This window comes from Manis pentadactyla, chromosome 6 (assembly GCF_030020395.1).
Source record: "Manis pentadactyla isolate mManPen7 chromosome 6, mManPen7.hap1, whole genome shotgun sequence".
NCBI classification, from domain to species: domain Eukaryota; kingdom Metazoa; phylum Chordata; class Mammalia; order Pholidota; family Manidae; genus Manis; species Manis pentadactyla.
This window is the reverse complement of record NC_080024.1, coordinates 111501272-111519027: the sequence shown is the minus strand read 5'-3', so window position 1 is coordinate 111519027 and position 17756 is coordinate 111501272. Positions and strand designations below refer to the sequence as shown.

The window sequence follows — 17756 nt, the reverse complement described above, 5'->3', positions numbered from 1 at the left end:
AAGCTTAATTTCTATCACCAAAATTAACCCAATGTTTAACACATGTTTAGATTTGAATTCATTCTTGCCTTTAAAAATTGTGAATACTATAAGCAAATTTATAATCTATTTTAATTTTGAGACCTCGAATGTGTAAAGTATAAAGTGAAACCTGTTTCTATGTTAGATTTAGAACAATCCCTAGGGAAGTATTTTGCAAGCTATGTCCACAATCTTTGCTGCACTTTGTCCCTTACCATTGTGCCAGTGTTGTGGAGCCAGTCTCTGCCTCTGAGCCTCTCTGCCCACACAGCCGTCCTCTGGGCCTCTCTACCCGCACAGCTGTCCCAATCCCTGTTCTTGGTGCTTCCACCACTCCAGCCTCTGCTCTGCGCTCCTGCAGCTTTGCAGCTCTGCCTCCGTGTCACCCAGAGCACTGGGTGGAGCTCTTTATATAGAGTCAGTAACAACATATTGCCCACACGTGTGCAGAGAGCTAGCCAACCAGGGCCAGGTGAGAATTCTGGCCATAGGAACCTTCCTTTTATCCCCATCTATTAAAGTTCTTAAACACAGGATCAGTTATTCCAAATTCCTGTAAATCTGGGAAAATATGAATTATACATTTACTTACATCTTACTTTCAGTAGGAGTATGAAAGTGGAATTCTTTTTGGAAAACAGTACAAAATAGCAGTACTGGCAAGTACCCAGCTGTACTCAGCTAGTGCTTAGCAAGGGTGCAATAGGACCAAGATCCACAGTTCCTGGGCACAAAGCTCAAGTCAAATTTAGCTTAGCATCAAGTAGGTTTAGTTGCTTGCAATCATCCTGGCTTACGGCAGTCTGACTGTTACTGACATTACTTTTCATTTTTGTATGTTTTAGGTGGCTGCCTCTTTGATGAGCTATACAACACGTGTGGATACAGTCAAGCTGAAGACGACGACTTTAATTGGGAGCAGGTGAACACCTTGACCAAACCAACTTCTGACCCATGGATGCCATCAGGTTTGAATTTAGTTTTAAGGTTTCTTTTTAAAAGCAAGGGTTCACAGAAGTATTGATTTCAGTAAAGGTTGACTGGGTATTGGTTAAATGAGCAAGGGTGTAGGTCTTTGAGTGTGACAGTCAAAGGCTGATTACCTGTGAGGATAGTACAATTAAGAGGACTGGTTACAGAGAGTGTACCTTTGCATCTCTCCCTTTAAAGTGGAATCAAAGTTTACTTCCTTTATCTTTGGATACACCTGCACTAGATTAATGGACATTACCCAGTTGATCCTTTCCCAAGGAGCAGATCTGGGGAATTGATGTCTCTTCTGGCAAATGTGTCTAGCAGTGGAACGCCAGCTGGGGGAATCCAAGTAACAAAGTCTTCATCACAAATAGGGACCTTGAGAGGTTACTTAAACTTTGTCAGCCTCAGGGGCTTACTTGGCATCTGGGAAATGTGGGAGGAAGCCAATAATCTAGAAAACATTCTGAAAATAAAATGGTGATGCACACATGCGGATACTTTTGCCTCTGTAAATAGAAGTGCTTAGCAAATTTCCTGTGAGTGAAAGTCATTTTTTCACTGAACACCAACAAGAATTCTACTTCTTGTTTGGAAGGAAGAGTGGGGAGGTGGTGACTAGTGTACTCTGATCACATTGGAGATTGATCATTTTAATGGACACCCTTTTTGAGCTGTGAGATTGGACATACGTTTACAGTTTGATTTTTTATTTTTATTATTATTATTATTTTTAAATAATTATTTTTTATTGAAGGGTAGTTGATGCACAATATTACATTACATTAGTTTCAAGTGTACAACACAGTGGTAAAACATTTATATACATAATTCTAGGTTCCAACAATCACCCTACCAAGCTGTTACAATATCTTGACTATATTCTTTATGCTATACATTACATCCCGGTTACTTATTTATTTTACCATTGGAAGTCTGTCCTTTTTTTTTTTTTTTGTGAGGGCATCTCTCATATTTATTGATCAATGGTTGTTAACGACAATAAAATTCTGTATAGGGGAGTCAATGCTCAATGCACAATCATTAATCCACCCCAAGCCTAATTTTCGTCAGTCTCCAATCTTCTGAGGCATAACAAACAAGTTCTTACATGGAGAACAAATTCTTACATAATGAATAAGTTACATAGTGAACAGTACAAGGGCAGTCATCACAGAAACTTTCGGTTTTGCTCATGCATTATGAACTCTAAAGAGTCAGTTCAAATATGAATACTCATTTGGTTTTTATACTTGATTTATATGTGGATACCACATTTCTCTCTTTATTATTATTATTTTTAATAAAATGCTGAAGTGGTAGGTAGATACAAGATAAAGGTAGAAAACATAGTTTAGTGTTGTAAGAGAGCAAATGTAGATGATCAGGAGTGTGCCTGTAGACTATGTGTTAATCCAAGCTAGACCAGGGCAATAAAACATCCACGTATGCAGAAGATTTCTCTCAGAACAGGGGGGGTGAGGTTCTAAGCCTCACCTCTGTTGATCCCCAATTTCTCACCTGATGGCCCCCCTGCGACTGTGCCTGTCTTAGGTTGTTCCTCCCTTGAGGAATCTTACCCGTCTCTGGCTAACCAGTCATCTTCCGGGGCCATACAGGGAGATGTGAAGTTGGTAAGTGAGAGGGAAGCCTTATTGTTTGAAAAGGTTAGCTTTTTACTTCTTTGCATATTTATGCCCTGTGGCTTTTATGCCCAGCATTTGTCTTGAGGTATCTTTACCACTTGGAAGAATTATGATACTCGGTAAATTTGATATGAGGCACGAATTCTATTTAAGGGTTGTAATTAGGAAGGAAGAAGAAAAGCTATAGAAGTAGCAGGCGGAAGAAAATATGGGAAGATTGATTATTTCTTTGACATATCTTCTTGTAGAGTAACTTCAGCATGTATAGGTTTTAAGCTACTACTTAAATTGTGCACACACATTAACATAATAGGAGTATAGTTACATAACCAAAGCATATCTGTAATTACCAGCCATCTCCAGTGAAACCATGAAAACCATTAAGGCACCTTAGGCATTTGTGAAAACTTATCTATGATATGGTGGATATTGTCCAGCTGAACTTGAACAATCTGAGAGAAATCAGACAAATTAAAACAACCCATTCCTGGGGACTGTTCACATGCCATATGCTCTTTTAACAGTAAATAGTCTGTAGTTGTAAGAGTTTGGAGCGCTACAAATTGCACTTCTCCAAATTCTTGGTTGAGTTCCAACAGTATAGATCCAGTCAAATTTGTTGTTTTACTGTATGCACAGGTCAGCTTAGATATCTCCTTCCTCATTCCCATGGCAAGTCCAGGAACTGGTGGGATGAGTGCATCTACAGCTGTAGCAGTGTGTGGATCTTTGTTGGGGTTTTTTGATGATCATCTTCTGGCATGAGTCTTCCAGAGAGTGCAGATGTTGGAAGTTCTTTTTCATATCGTATCTTAGTTCATTTTCGGGGTAGCCCAATTAGGCTTTGATCCTCTGTATAAACACAAACAGACCCTTTGCCTACACTTTTATATGCCCTTTATAACCTTGTGTAGAACTCGTTGGAGGTTACCACACAGGAACTGCACCTTTTTTTTTTTTGCTTTGTTTTTGGTATCACTAATCTACACTTATATGATGAATATTATGTTTACTAGGCTCTCCCCTATACCAGGTCTCCCCTATAAACCCCTTTACAGTCACTGTCCATCAGCATAGCAAAATGTTGTAGAATCACTACTTGCCTTCTCTGTGTTGTATAGCCCTCCCTTTTCTCCTACACCCCCATACATGTTAATCTTAATACCCCCCTAATTCTCCCCCCCTTATCCCTCCTTACCCACCCATCCTCCCGAGTCCCTTTCCCTTTGGTACCTGTTAGTCCATTCTTGAGTTCTGTGATTCTGCTGCTGTTTTGTTCCTTCAGTTTTTCCTTTGTTCTTATATTCCACAGATAAGTGAAATCATTTGGTATTTCTCTTTCTCCGCTTGGCTTGTTTCACTGAGCATAATACCCTCCAGCTCCATCCATGTTGCTGCAAATGATTGGATTTGCCCTTTTCTTATGCCTGAGTAGTATTCCATTGTGTATATGTACCACATCTTCTTTATCCATTCATCTATTGATGGACATTTAGGTTGCTTCCAATTCTTGGCTATTGTAAATAGTGCTGCAATAAACATAGGGGTGCATCTGTCTTTCTCAAACTTGATTGCTGTGTTCTTAGGGTAAATTCCTAGGAGTGGAATTCCTGGGTCAAATGGTAAGTCTGTTTTGAGCATTTTGATGTACCTCCATACTGCTTTCCACAATGGTTGAACTAACTTACATTCCCACCAGCAGTGTAGGAGGGTTCCCCTTTCTCCACAGCCTCGCCAACATTTGTTGTTGTTTGTCTTTTGGATGGCAGCCATCCTTACTGGTGTGAGGTGATACCTCATTGTAGTTTTAATTTGCATTTCTCTGATAATTAGCGATGTGGAGCATCTTTTCATGTGTCTGTTGGCCATCTGTATTTCTTTTTTGGAGAACTGTCTGTTCAGTTCCTCTGCCCATTTTTTAATTGGGTTATTTGTTTTTTGTTTGTTGAGGCGTGTGAGCTCCTTATATATTCTGGACGTCAAGCCTTTATCGTATGTGTCATTTTCAAATATATTCTCCCATACTGTAGGGATCCTTCTTGTTCTATTGATGGTGTCTTTTGCTGTACAGAAGCTTTTCAGCTTAATATAGTCCCACTTACTCATTTCTGCTGTTTTTTTCCTTGCCCGGGGAGATATGTTCAAGAAGAGGTCACTCATGTTTATGTCTAAGAGGTTTTTGCCTATGTTTTCTTACAAGAGTTTAATGGTTTCATGGCTTACATTCAGGTCTTTGATCCATTTTGAGTTTACTTTTGTATATGGGGTTAGACAATGGTCCAGTTTCATTCACCTACATGTAGCTGTCCAGTTTGCCAGCACCACCTGTTGAAGAGACTGTCATTTCGCCATTGTATGTCCATGGCTCCTTTATCAAATATTAATTGACTATATATGTCTAGGTTAATGTCTGGATTCTCTAGTCTGTTCCATTGGTCTGTGGCTCTGCTCTTGTGCCAGTACCAAATTGTCTTGATTACTATGGCTTTATAGTAGAGCTTGAAGTTGGGGAGTGAGAACCCCCCTACTTTATTCTTCTTTCTCAGGATTGCTTTGGCTATTAGGGGTCTTTGGTGTTTCCATATGAATTTTTGAATTATTTGTTCCAGTTCATTGAAGAATGTTGCTGGTAGTTTCATAGGGATTGCATCAAATCTGTATATTGCTTTGGGCAGGATGGCCATTTTGACGATATTAATTCTTCCTAGCCACGAGCATGGGATGAGTTTCCATCTGTTAGTGTCCCCTTTAATTTCTCTTAAGAGTGACTTGTAGTTTTCAGAGTATAAGTCTTTCACTTCGTTGGTTAGGTTTATTCCTAGGTATTTTATTTTTTTTGATGCAATTGTGAATGGAGTTGTTTTCCTGATTTCTCTTTCTGTTGGTTCATTGTTAGTATATAGGAAAGCCACAGATTTCTGTGTTGATTTTGTATCCTGCAAATTTGCTGTATTCCAATATCAGTTCTAGTAGTTTTGGGGTGGAGTCTTTAGGGTTTTTTATGTACAGTATCATGTCATCTGCAAATAGTGACAGTTTAACTTCTTCTTTACCAATCTGGATTCCTTGTATTTCTTTATTTTGTCTGATTGCCGTGGCTAGGACCTCCAGTACTTTGTTAAATAACAGTGGAGAGAGTGGGCATCCCTGTCTAGTTCCCGATCTCAGAGGAAATGCTTTCAGCTTCTCGCTGTTCAACATAATGTTGGCTGTGGGTTTATCATAGATGGCCTTTATTATGTTGAGGTACTTGCCCTCTATTCCCATTTTTCTTAGAGTTTTTAACATGAATGGATGTTGAACTTTGTCAAATGCTTTTTCACCATCTATGGAGATGATCATGTAGTTTTTGTCTTTCTTTTTGTTGATGTGGTGGATGATGTTGATGGACTTTCGAATGTTGTGCCATACTTGCATCCCTGGGATGAATCCCACTTGGTCATGGTGTATGATCCTTTTGATGTATTTTTGAATTCGGTTTGCTAATATTTTGTTGAGTATTTTTGCATCTACGTTCATCAGGGATATTGGTCTGTAGTTTTCTTTTTTGGTGGGGTCTTTGCCTGGTTTTGGTATTAGGGTGATGTTAGCTTCATAGAATGAGTTTGGGAGTATCCCCACCTCCTCTATTTTTTGGAAAACTTTAAGGAGAATGGGTATTATGTCTTCCCTGTATGTCTGATAAAATTCCGAGGTAAATCCATCTGGCCCGGGGGTTTTGTTCTTTGGTAGTTTTTTGATTACCGCTTCAATTTCGTTGCTGGTAATTGGTCTGTTTAGATTTTCTGTTTCTTCCTGGGTCAATCTTGGAAGGTTATATTTTTCTAGGAAGTTGTCCATTTCTCCTAGGTTTCCCAGCTTGTTAGCATATAAGTTTTCATAGTATTCTCCAATAATTCTTTGCATTTCTGTGGGGTCCGTCGTGATTTTTCCTTTCTCGTTTCTGATACTGTTGATTTGTGTTGACTCTCTTTTCTTCTTAATAAGTCTGGCTAGAGGCTTATCTATTTTGTTTATTTTCTCGAAGAACCAGCTCTTGGTTTCATTGATTTTTGCTATTGTTTTATTCTTCTCAATTTTATTTATTTCTTCTCTGATCTTTATTATGTCCCTCCTTCTGCTGACCTTAGGCCTCATCTGTTCTTCTTTTTCCAATTTCGATAATTGTGACATTAGACCATTCATTTGGGATTGCTCTTCCTTTTTTAAATATGCTTGGATTGCTATATACTTTCCTCTTAAGACTGCTTTTGCTGTGTCCCACAGAAGTTGGGGCTTAGTGTTGTTGTTGTCATTTGTTTCCATATATTGCTGGATCTCCATTTTGATTTGGTCATTGATCCATTGATTATTTAGGAGCGTGTTGTTAAGCCTCCATGTGTTTGTGAGCCTCTCTGCTTTCTTTGTACAGTTTATTTCTAGTTTTATGCCTTTGTGGTCTGAAAAGTTGGTTGGTAGGATTTCAATCTTTTGGAATTTTCTGAGGCTCTTTTTGTGGCCTAGTATGTGGTCTATTCTGGAGAATGTTCCATGTGCACTTGAGAAGAATGTATATCCCGCTGCTTTTGGATGTAGAGTTCTATAGATGTCTATTAGGTCCATCTGCTCTACTGTGTTGTTCAGTGCTTCCGTGTCCTTACTTATTTTCTGCCCAGTGGATCTATCCTTTGGGGTGAGTGGTGTGTTGAAGTCTCCTAGAATGAATGCATTGTAGTCTATATCCCAGTTTAGTTCTGTTAGTATTTGTTTCACATATGCTGGTGCTCCTGTGTTGGGTGCATATATATTTAGAATGGTTATATCCTCTTGTTGGACTGAGCCCTTTATCATTATGTAGTGTCCTTCTTTATCTCTTGTTACTTTCTTTGTTTTGAAGTCTATTTTGCCTGATATTAGTACTGCAACCCTTGCTTTCTTCTCACTGTTGTTTGCTTGAAATATGTTTTTCCATCCCTTGACTTTTAGTCTCTGCATGTCTTTGGGTTTGAGGTGAGTTTCTTGTAAGCAGCATATAGATGGGTCTTGCTTTTTTATCCATTCTGTTACTCTGTGTCTTTTGATTGGTGCATTCAACCCATTAACATTTAGGGTGACTATTGAAAGATATGTACTTATTGCCATTGCAGGCTTTAAATTCGTGGTTACCAAAGGTTCAAGGTTAGCCTCTTTAGTATCTTACTGCCTAACTTAGCTCACTTATTGAGCTATTATATACACTATCTGGAGATTCTTTTCTTCTCTCCCTTCTTGTTCCTCCTCCTCGATTCTTCATATGTTGGGTGTTTTGTGCTGTGCTCTTTCTAGGAGTGCTCCCATCTAGTGGAGTCCCTGTAAGATGTTCTGTAGAGGTGGTTTGTGGAAACCAAATTCCCTCAGCTTGTGTTTGTCTGGGAATTGTTTAATCCCACCGTCATATTTGAATGATAGTTGTGCTGGATACAGTATCCTTGGTTCAAGGCCCTTCTGTTCCATTGTATTAAATATATCATGCCATTCTCTTCTGGCCTGTAGGGTTTCTGTTGAGAAATCTGACGTTAGCCTGATGGGTTTCCCTTTATAGGTGACCTTTTTCTCTCTAGCTGCCTTTAACACTCTTTCCTTGTCCTTGATCTTTGCCATTTTAATTATTATGTGTCTTGGTGTTGCCCTTCTTGGATCCTTTCTGTTGGGGGTTCTGTGTATTTCCGTAGTCTCTTCGATTACTTCCTCCCCCAGTGTGGGGCAGTTTTCAGCAATTATTTCTTCTAAGATACTTTCCATCTCTTTTCCTCTCTCTTCTTCTTCTGGGACCCCTATAATATGGATATTGTTCCTTTTGGATAGGTCACACAGTTCTCTTAATATTGTTTCATTCCTGGAGATCCTTTTGTCTCTCTCTATGTCAGCTTCTATGCGTTCCTGTTCTCTAGTTTCAATTCCATCAATGGCCTCTTGCATTCTATCCATTCTGCTTATAAACCCTTCCAGAGTTTGTTTCATTTCTGCTATCTCCTTTCTGGCATCTGTGATCTCCTTCCGGACTTCATCCCATTTCTCTTGCGTATTTCTCTGCATCTCTGTCAGCATGTTTATGATTCTTATTTTGAATTCTTTTTCAGGGAGACTGGTTAGGTCTGTCTCCTTCTCTGGTGTTGTCTCTGTGATCTTTGTCTGCCTGTAGCTTTGCCTTTTCATGGTGATAGGAATAGTCTGCAGAACTGGGACGAGTGACGGCTGGAAGGACTTCCTTTCTTGTTGGTTTGTGGCCCTCCTCTCCTGGGAGAACAGCGACCTCTAGTGGCTTGTGCTGCGCAGCTGCGCGCAGACAGGGTTTCTGCTTCCTGCCCGGTTGCTATGGAGTTAAACTCCGCTGTTGCTGTGGGCGTGGCCTGGCTCGGGCAGCTACTCCAAAATGGTGGAGTCGCGTTGGTGCAGGAGCTGCTAGGAGGCTATTTATTTCCGCAAGGGTCCTCCCTGCTCCCTGCAGCCCAGGGGTTAGGGTGCCCAGAGATCCCGGATTCCCTCCTCTGGATTAAGTGACCCGCCCTGCCCCTTTAAGACTTCCAAAAAGCACCCGCCAAAACAAAACAACGACCACCAAAAAAAAAAAAAAGAAAAAAATTTTTTTTAATTAATAAAAAAAAAGAAAAAAAATGTTTTTAATTAAAAAAAAAAAAGGTGGTTGTTCGTTTTTCTTTATTCTCTGGTGCCAGCCTCAGGCCTCTGCTCACCGGTCTTTCTGCCCTGTTTCCCTAGTATTGGGGTCCCTATCCCTTTAAGGCTTCCAAAAAGCACTCGCCAAAACAAAACAGCAAAATAGCAAAAAAAAAATGGTCGCGCGCTTTTCTTATGTCCTCTGGCGCCCAGCCTCTAGTGCCCGCTCACTGTTCTTGCTGCCCTGTTTTCCTAGTATCCAAGGCCCCCTGGGCACGTACTATGTCTGCACTCTGGCCCGGATGGCTGGGGCTGGTTGTTCGGCAGTCCTGGGCTCCGTCTCCCTCCCGCTCTGCCTATTCTTCTCCCGCCGTGTAGTGGGGGGAGGGGCGCTCGGCTCCCGTCGGGCCAGGGCTTGTATCTTACCCCCTTCGCGAGGCGCTGCGTTCTCACAGGTGTGGATGTGGTCTGGATATTGTCCTGTGTCCTCTGGTCTTTATTCTAGGAAGGGTTGTCTTTGTTATATTTTCATAGATATATGTTGTATTGGGAGGAGATTTCCGCTGCTCTACTCACGCCGCCATTTTCCGCCCCTCACTCCTTTACAGTTTTAGATTTGCAGATTCATTTTATAAAGGTTGATGATGAGTGTACCCCACTCAGGATTCAACCTGTAAAACATTCTGATTTGGATTTCATATAAAGTGCATTTTTTTGTACTTTTTAGTGACTGTTAAACTCTTCATTAATGCATCTAAATGTTGCAACAATTACATTTTGTAATTAATCTTGTACAGGTAGCTTTTAACCATGAAGCAGAGTTTGAGTTTAAAGTTGCTGTTACCTAAGCTTTAACAGTTATGATGCCCACCACGTTTTTCCTTCTCCTTCCCATTTTTAACTTCTTCTAACTTCAAAGAAGGGAACATCACGCTCCTTAGCACTATGACTTTACAGGACTTCAAAACCTTTCTAGCCTTTGGTTATTTCCCTCCAGCTCATATTCTCCTTTCCTGTCTCTCTTTTTCTCTTGTACGTGCATGTGCTCTTGAGTATTACTTGTGTTTGAATTGGTGGTACTTTTTAGTTATGTTTCCAAAACTGCAGTTTCTGCTATAATTCTTGGTGGTGCTGTGGAAGGAAAGAGGAGAGCAGCAGAGTGCCTCCCACACAGCTGCCCTTTCTCAAAAGGGCTTCTCAGCCTGAAGCCTGTGGCCATTGCTGTCCTCTCCTGAGGATTCAGTCTGTGTCCAGAGAGGCCAGGGATGGCTGAGGCCACAGTAGTGAGAGGGCACTCAGATTGAGTTTGGGAGATCTCTCCACAAGTATGTACTCACACATTGTTTTCTTCTTTTGTGGTGAAAATTATGTTATTCTTCACATTAGGTAGTAAATATTATTTTTGTAGTCCCCTGTGTGAAGCCTGACTTGGAAAAATGGACTTCTACAAAGAAGCCCCAGTGCTACAGTATCTTCTTTAACCTCCACTGGTTCTATTTATGCCACAGGATAACCCACCTTCCTCTATACAGGAAGGGGAGGAATCACTTCTTGTCATTGTCTTGTCCTTTTGTTCTTTCTGATTTCCAATAACATTGTTTCAGACCAAGTTATCCAAGTTTTAAAGATAGAAAGGATGGATTCCTAGCAGAGGCCATTGCAAAAATGGTAATAAAGATCGAACACCAACTGTGGCCTGCAACAATCACTTGAGTAACTAAAGGACCAAAGGGGAAGCAACTTTGCACGTATCTGGGCTTGGAAGGCTCTTCTGCCTTTGGAAGAATGAAGTGGGGGCATTTATATGTTCTGTTTGAATTTATTCTACTTCTGTTGCCTGGTATAATACTTTGTGATTAAAATTAGGACTTTGTAACGTAAGACCTCTGAATGTTATATCTTCTAACACTGTTGTCTGTTCCATCTGATTTCTGATAGTTATAAAAGTTTTGTCCCCAACTGCCTCCCTCCTGCCTCCCCCAAAACAAGGTGCAGGTCTGTGTTGGGACAGGTGGATGGTTTGGGTGTCAGCAGGTCTGGAGGGAGTTGAGGGAAGACTGCAGTCTAGTTTCTCTCTCTGTGCCTCTGGGCATGAGTCCAGATGGGATTTCAGAAGACGTATCATTCCATCAAATTAAAGTTTTACCATAATCTTGAACTGAAAATACTGGTATTTTTCCCCACTGTTCATTGAACAAACTTTAGTCACTTAAATATTTTCTTTGAGCCCTCACGTATGCTAATCATGATGCTGTGGGAGATGGATTATAAGAGATGGTTCTTTCTCTCTAGGAATTCATCTATTTGGCGAAGAAATCTAAAGCTATATATAATTAAGTGTGGTATAGACTGGAAGTGTTTTAAGAGTGGCCTTCTTACTGTAAGTTCAAGATATAATAAAGAATATGGTCTGGTGCCCATATGACCTATCCACCTAAAGCAAGAAGTTAAATTTTCAATGAACTATCATTGTTAGAAGTAAGGAAATATCACTTATAATCTTGCATATAGTATCTAAGGCATGGACATTATAGGTATATACAACCATGGTTTTTAAATACTGTTTAGTTTCAAGGGTTTTCTCTTCTTCCTACTTTCTTTCCTCTTCTTCTTCCTCTTTTTCCATTTGTAAGTATAACATGACTTTACTCCTTTTGAAAACAAATTCTAATGTTGATCCTCTTACACTAATACAGAAACTAGTTATGTGAATTTTTCAGGGTAAATGGGTAGCAAAATCAGATACAACTGTAGCTTTTTGTTGAAGTTTAAATTTAAAGAAAAAACCTTATTTAAAATATCACTGCATTTGTTCTTGAATGTCTGTTTGGTTTGGTCTTGCCTGTATACGCTGGTTCTGTGATACCTTAGACTGAGGCTTGGCAAATGATATCCGTTAGGTAAGCTCCAGCCTGCTGCCAGTTTTTTTATGGCTTGCAAGCTAAGAATGCTTTTTGCAGTTTTAAATGGTTGAAAAAAATCTACATAATAATATTTTGTGATATGTGAAATTCAAAATTCAGTGTTTATAAACGAAGTTTTTTTTAAATTTATTCCTCTTTAATTCCTCCTCTAATGCTCTTCCTCCCTTTAAATAGGTATGAATTTCTGACCTATATCAATTTCCTTCTTTTTATTTATTTATTTATTTATTTTTTTGAGAGGGCATCTCTCATATTTATTGATCAAATGGTTGTTAAGAACAATAAAATTCTGTACAGGGGACTCAATGCACAATCATTAATCCACCCCAAGCCTAATTCTCGTGAGTCTCCAATCTTCTGAAGCATAACGAACAAGTTCTTACATGGTGAACAAATTCTTACATAGTGAACAAGTTCTTACATGGTGAACAGTGCAAGGGCAGTCATCACAGAAACTTTTGGTTTTGATCACGCATTATGAACTATAAACCATCAGGTCAAATATGAATATTCGTTTGATTTTTATACTTGATTTATATGTGAATCCCACATTTCTCCCTTATTATTATTATTATTATTATTATTATTATTATTTAGAATAAAATGCTGAAGTGGTAGGTAGATGCAAGATAAAGGTAGAAAACATAGTTTAGTGCTGTAAGAGAGCAAATGTAGATGACCAGGTGTGTGTCTGTAGACTAAGTGTTAACCCAAGCTAGACAAGGGCAATAAAACATCCACGGATGCAGAAGATTTCTCTCAAAACAGGGGGGGTGAGGTTCTAAGCCTCACCTCTGTTGGTCCCCAATTTCTCACCTGATGGCCCCCCTGCGACTGTGCCTGTCTTAGGTTGTTCCTCCCTTGAGGAATCTTACCCGTCTCTGGCTGACCAGTCATCTTCCGGGGCCATACAGAGAAATGTAAAGTTGTTAAGTGAGAGAGAGGCAATATTGTTTGAAAAGGTTAGCTTTTTACTTCTTTGCAGATTTATGCCCTGTGGCTTTTATGCCCTGTATTTGTCTTGAGGTATCTTTATCACTTGGAAGGATTATGATACTCGGTAAATTCGATTTGAGGCACGAATTCTATTTAAGGGTTGTAATTAGGTAGGAAGAAGAAAAGCTATAGAAATAGCAGGCGGAAGAAAACCTGGGAAGATTGATTATTTCTTTGACATATCTTCTTGTAGAGTAACTTCAGCATGGATAGGTTTTAAACTACTAATTAAATTGTGCACACACATTAACATAATAGGAGTACAGTTATGTAATCAAAGCATACCTGTAATTACCAGCCATCTCCAGTGAAAGGAAGAAAACCAGTTCGGCACCCTAGGCATTTGTGAAAACTTATCTATGATATGATAGCTATTGTCCAACTGAACTTGAACAGTCTGAGAGAAATCAGACAAATTAAAACAACCCATTCCTGCGGACTATTCACATGCCATATGTTCTTTTAACAGTAGATAGTCGGTAGTTGTAAGATTTTGGAGCGCTACAACTTGCACTTCTCCTAATTCTTGGTTGAGTTCCAACAGTATAGATCCAGTCAAATTTGTTGTTTTACTGTATGCACAGGCCAGCTTAGATATCTCCTTCTTCATTCCCATGGCAAGTCCAGGAACCGGTGGGATGAGTGCATCTACACCTGTAGCAGTGCGTGGATCTTTGTTGGGGTTTTTTGATGATCATCTTCTGGCATGAGTCTTCCAGAGAGTGCTGATGTTGTAAGTTCTTCTTCATATCGTATCTTAGTTCATTTTCGGGGTAGCCCAATTAGGCTTTGATCCTCTGTATAAACACAAACAGACCCTTTGCCCACACTTTGATATGCCCTTTATACCATTGTGTAGAACTCATTGGAGGTCACCACACAGGAACTGCTTTTTTTTTTTTTTTTAAGAGAAAGGAATATTATCAGAAAAGTGTACCTCCATAGCCGATCATCTGACACCCTTTAAGTGATGAAAATTAAGGATATTTAAAGCATGCATTAATCCTTGATTTACAGTTAGTTTTATCCTATCAGGGAGTAATCCCCCTTTTCTTTTTCTCTTTTTTTTTTGTTATCTTTAATCTACACTTACATGAAGAGTATTATGTTTACTAGACTCTCCCCTATACCAGGTCCCCCCTATAAACCCCTTTACAGTCACTGTCCATCAGCATAGCAAAATGTTGTAGAATCACTACTTGTCTTCTATGTGTTGTACAGCCCACCCCTTTCTCCCACCCCCCCATTATGCATGTTTATCATAATACCCCCTTTCTTCTTCTCCCCCCTTATCCCTCCCTACCCACCCATTCTCCCCAGTACTTTTCCCTTTGGTACCTGTTAGTCCATTCTTGGGTTCTGTGATTCTACTGCTGTTTTGTTCCTTCAGTTTTTCCTTTGTTCTTATACACCACAGATGAGTGAAATCATTTGGTATTTCTCTTTCTCTGCTTGGCTTATTTCACTGAGCATAATACCCTCCAGCTCCATCCATTTTGCTGCAAATGGTAGGATTTGCCCTCTTCTTATGGCTGAGTAGTATTCCATTGTGTATATGTACCACATCTTCTTTATCCATTCATCTACCGATGGACATTTGGGTTGCTTCCAATTCTTGGCTATTGTAAATAGTGCTGCGATAAACATAGGGGTGCATCTGTCTTTCACAAACTTGATTGCTGCGTTCTTAGGGTAAATTCCTAGGAGTGGAATTCCTGGGTCAAATGGTAAGTCTGTTTTGAGCATTTTGATGTACCTCCATACTGCTTTCCACAATGGTTGAACTAGTTTACATTCCCACCAGCAGTGTAGGAGGGTTCCCTTTTCTCCACAGCCTCGCCAACATTTGTTGTTGTTTGTCTTTTGGATGGCAGCCATCCTTACTGGTGTGAGGTGATACCTCATTGTAGTTTTAATTTCATTTCTCTGATAATTAGTGATGTGGAGCATCTTTTCATGTGTCTGTTGGTCACCTGTATTTCTTTTTTGGAGAACTGTCTGTTCAGTTCGTCTGCCCATTTTTTAATTGGATTATTTGATTTTTGTTTTTTGAGGTGGGTGAGCTCTTTATATATTTTGGACATCAAGCCTTTATCGGATATGTCATTTTCAAATATATTCTCCCATACTGTAGGGTTCCTTTTTGTTCTATTGATGGTGTCTTTTGCTGTACAGAAGCTTTTCAGCTTAATAGAGTCCCACTTGTTCATTTTTGCTGTTGTTTTCTTTGCCCAGGGAGATATGTTCAAGAAGGTTTCACTCATGTTTATGTCTAAAAGTTTTTTGCCTATGTTTTTTTCTAAGAGTTTTATGGTTTTATGACTTATATTCAGGTCTTTGATCCATTTTGAATTTACTTTTGTGTATGGGGTTAGACAATGGTCCAGTTTCATTTTCCTACATGTTGCCATCCAGTTTTGCCAGCACCATCTGTTGAAGAGACTGTCATTTCGCCATTGTATGTCCATGGCTCCTTTATCAAATATTAATTGACCATATATGTCTGGGTTAATGTCTGGAGTCTCTAATCTGTTCCACTGGTCTGTGGCTCTGTTCTTGTGCCAGTACCAAATTGTCTTGACTACTATGGCTTTGTAGTAGAGCTTGAAGTTGGGGAGTGAGATCCCCCCTACTTTGTTCTTCTTTCTCAGGATTGCTTTGGCTATTCGGGGTCTTTGGTGTTCCCATATGAATTTTTGAATTATTTGTTCAAGTTCATTGAAGAATGTTGCTGGTAATTTGATAGGGATTGCATCAAATCTGTATATTGCTTTGGGCAGGATGGCCATTTTAACGATATTAATTCTTCCTAGCCAGTAGCATGGGATGAGTTTCCATTTGTTCGTGTCCCCTTTAATTTCTCTTAAGAGTGACTTGTAGTTTTCATTGTATAGGTCTTTCACTTCTTTGGTTAGATTTATTCCTAGGTATTTTATTCTTTTTGATGCAATTGTGAATGGAATTGTTTTCCTGATTTCTCTTTCTATTGGTTCATTGTTAGTGTATAGGAAAGCCACAGATTTCTGTGTGTTGATTTTGTATCCTGCAACTTTGCTGTATTCCGATATCAGTTCTAGTAGTTTTGAGGTGGAGTCTTTAGGGTTTTTAATATACAATATCATGTCATCTGCAAATAGTGACAGTTTAACTTCTTCTTTACCAATCTGGATTCCTTGTATTTCTTTGTTTTGTCTGATTGCCATGGCTGGGACCTCCAGTACTATGTTCAATAGCAGTGGGGAGAGTGGGCATCCCTGTCTAGTTCCCGATCTCAGAGTAAATCTTTCAGCTTCTCACTGTTCAGCATAATGTTGGCTGTGGGTTAATGATATATGGCCTTTGTTATGTTGAGGTACTTGCCCTCTGTTCCCATTTTGCTGAGAGTTTTTATCATGAATGGATGTTGAATTTTGTCAAATGCTTTTTCAGCATCTATGGAGATGATCATGTGGTTTTTGTCTTTCTTTTTGTTGATGTGGTGGATGATGTTGATCGATTTTCGAATGTTGTACCATCCTTGCATCCCTGGGTTGAATCCCACTTGGTCATGGTGTATGATCCTTTCGATATAGTTTTGAATTCGGTTTGCTAATATTTTATTAAGTATTTTTGTATCTACATTCATCAGGGATATTGGTCTGTAATTTTGTTTTTTGGTGATGTCTTTGCCTGGTTTTGGTATTTGTGTGATGTTGGCTTCATAGAATGAGTTTGGGAGTATTCCCTCCTCTTCTATTTTTTGGAAAACTTTAAGGAGAATGGGTATTATGTCTTCTCTGTGTGTCTGAAAAAATTCCAAGGTAAATCCATCTGGCCCGGGGGTTTTGTTCTTGGGTAGTTTTTTGATTACCATTTCAGTTTCTTTACTGGTAATTGGTTTGTTTAACTTTTGTGTTTCTACCTTGGTCAGTCTTGGAAAGTTGTATTTTTCTAGGAAGTTGTCCATTTCTTCTAGGTTTTCCAGCTTGTTGGTATATAGGTAATCATAGAAGTCTTTAATAATTCTTTGTATTTCTGTGGAGTCTGTCGTGATTTTTCCGTTCTCATTTGTGATTCTGTTGATTTGTGTTGATTCTCTTTTTCTCTTCATAAGTTTGGCTAGAGACTTATATATTTTGTTTATTTTCTCAAAGAATCAGCTCTTCGTTTCATTGATTTTTGCTATTGTTTTATTCTTCTCAATTTTGTTTATTTCTTCTCTGATCTTTATTATCTCCCTCTTTCTGCTGATTTTAGGCCTCATTTGTTCTTCTTTTTCCAATTTTGATAATTGTGATGTTAGACTATTCATTTGGGATTGTTCTTCCTTCTTCAAGTGTGCCTGGATCCCTATGTACTTTCCTCTAAAGACTGCTTTCCCTGCGTCCCACAGAAGTTGGGGCTTTGTGTTGTTGTTGTTGTCCTTTGTTTCTATATAGTCCTTGATCTCTATTTTAATTTGTTCGTTGATCCTTTGATTATTAAGGAACATGTTGTTAAGCCTCCATGTGTTTGTGAACCTTTTTTTTTTCTTTGTAGAATTTATTTCTAGTTTTATACCTTTGTGGTCTGAAAAATTGGT

At 39.2% G+C, this 17756-nt stretch overlaps 1 protein-coding gene across 7 annotated transcripts in view; it reads left to right on the top strand.

Moving 5' to 3' along the window:
- PTPRM (protein tyrosine phosphatase receptor type M) overlaps positions 1-17756 on the top strand; it is an 895627-nt gene that overhangs the window by 215467 nt on the left and 662404 nt on the right. For all 7 annotated transcript variants that reach the window (XM_036880717.2, XM_057504052.1, XM_057504051.1 and 4 more), the window contains exon 2: positions 867-989. In XM_036880717.2, coding sequence (XP_036736612.2) covers positions 867-989 — 123 coding nt within the window. The remainder of the gene's footprint in view (positions 1-866; positions 990-17756) is intronic.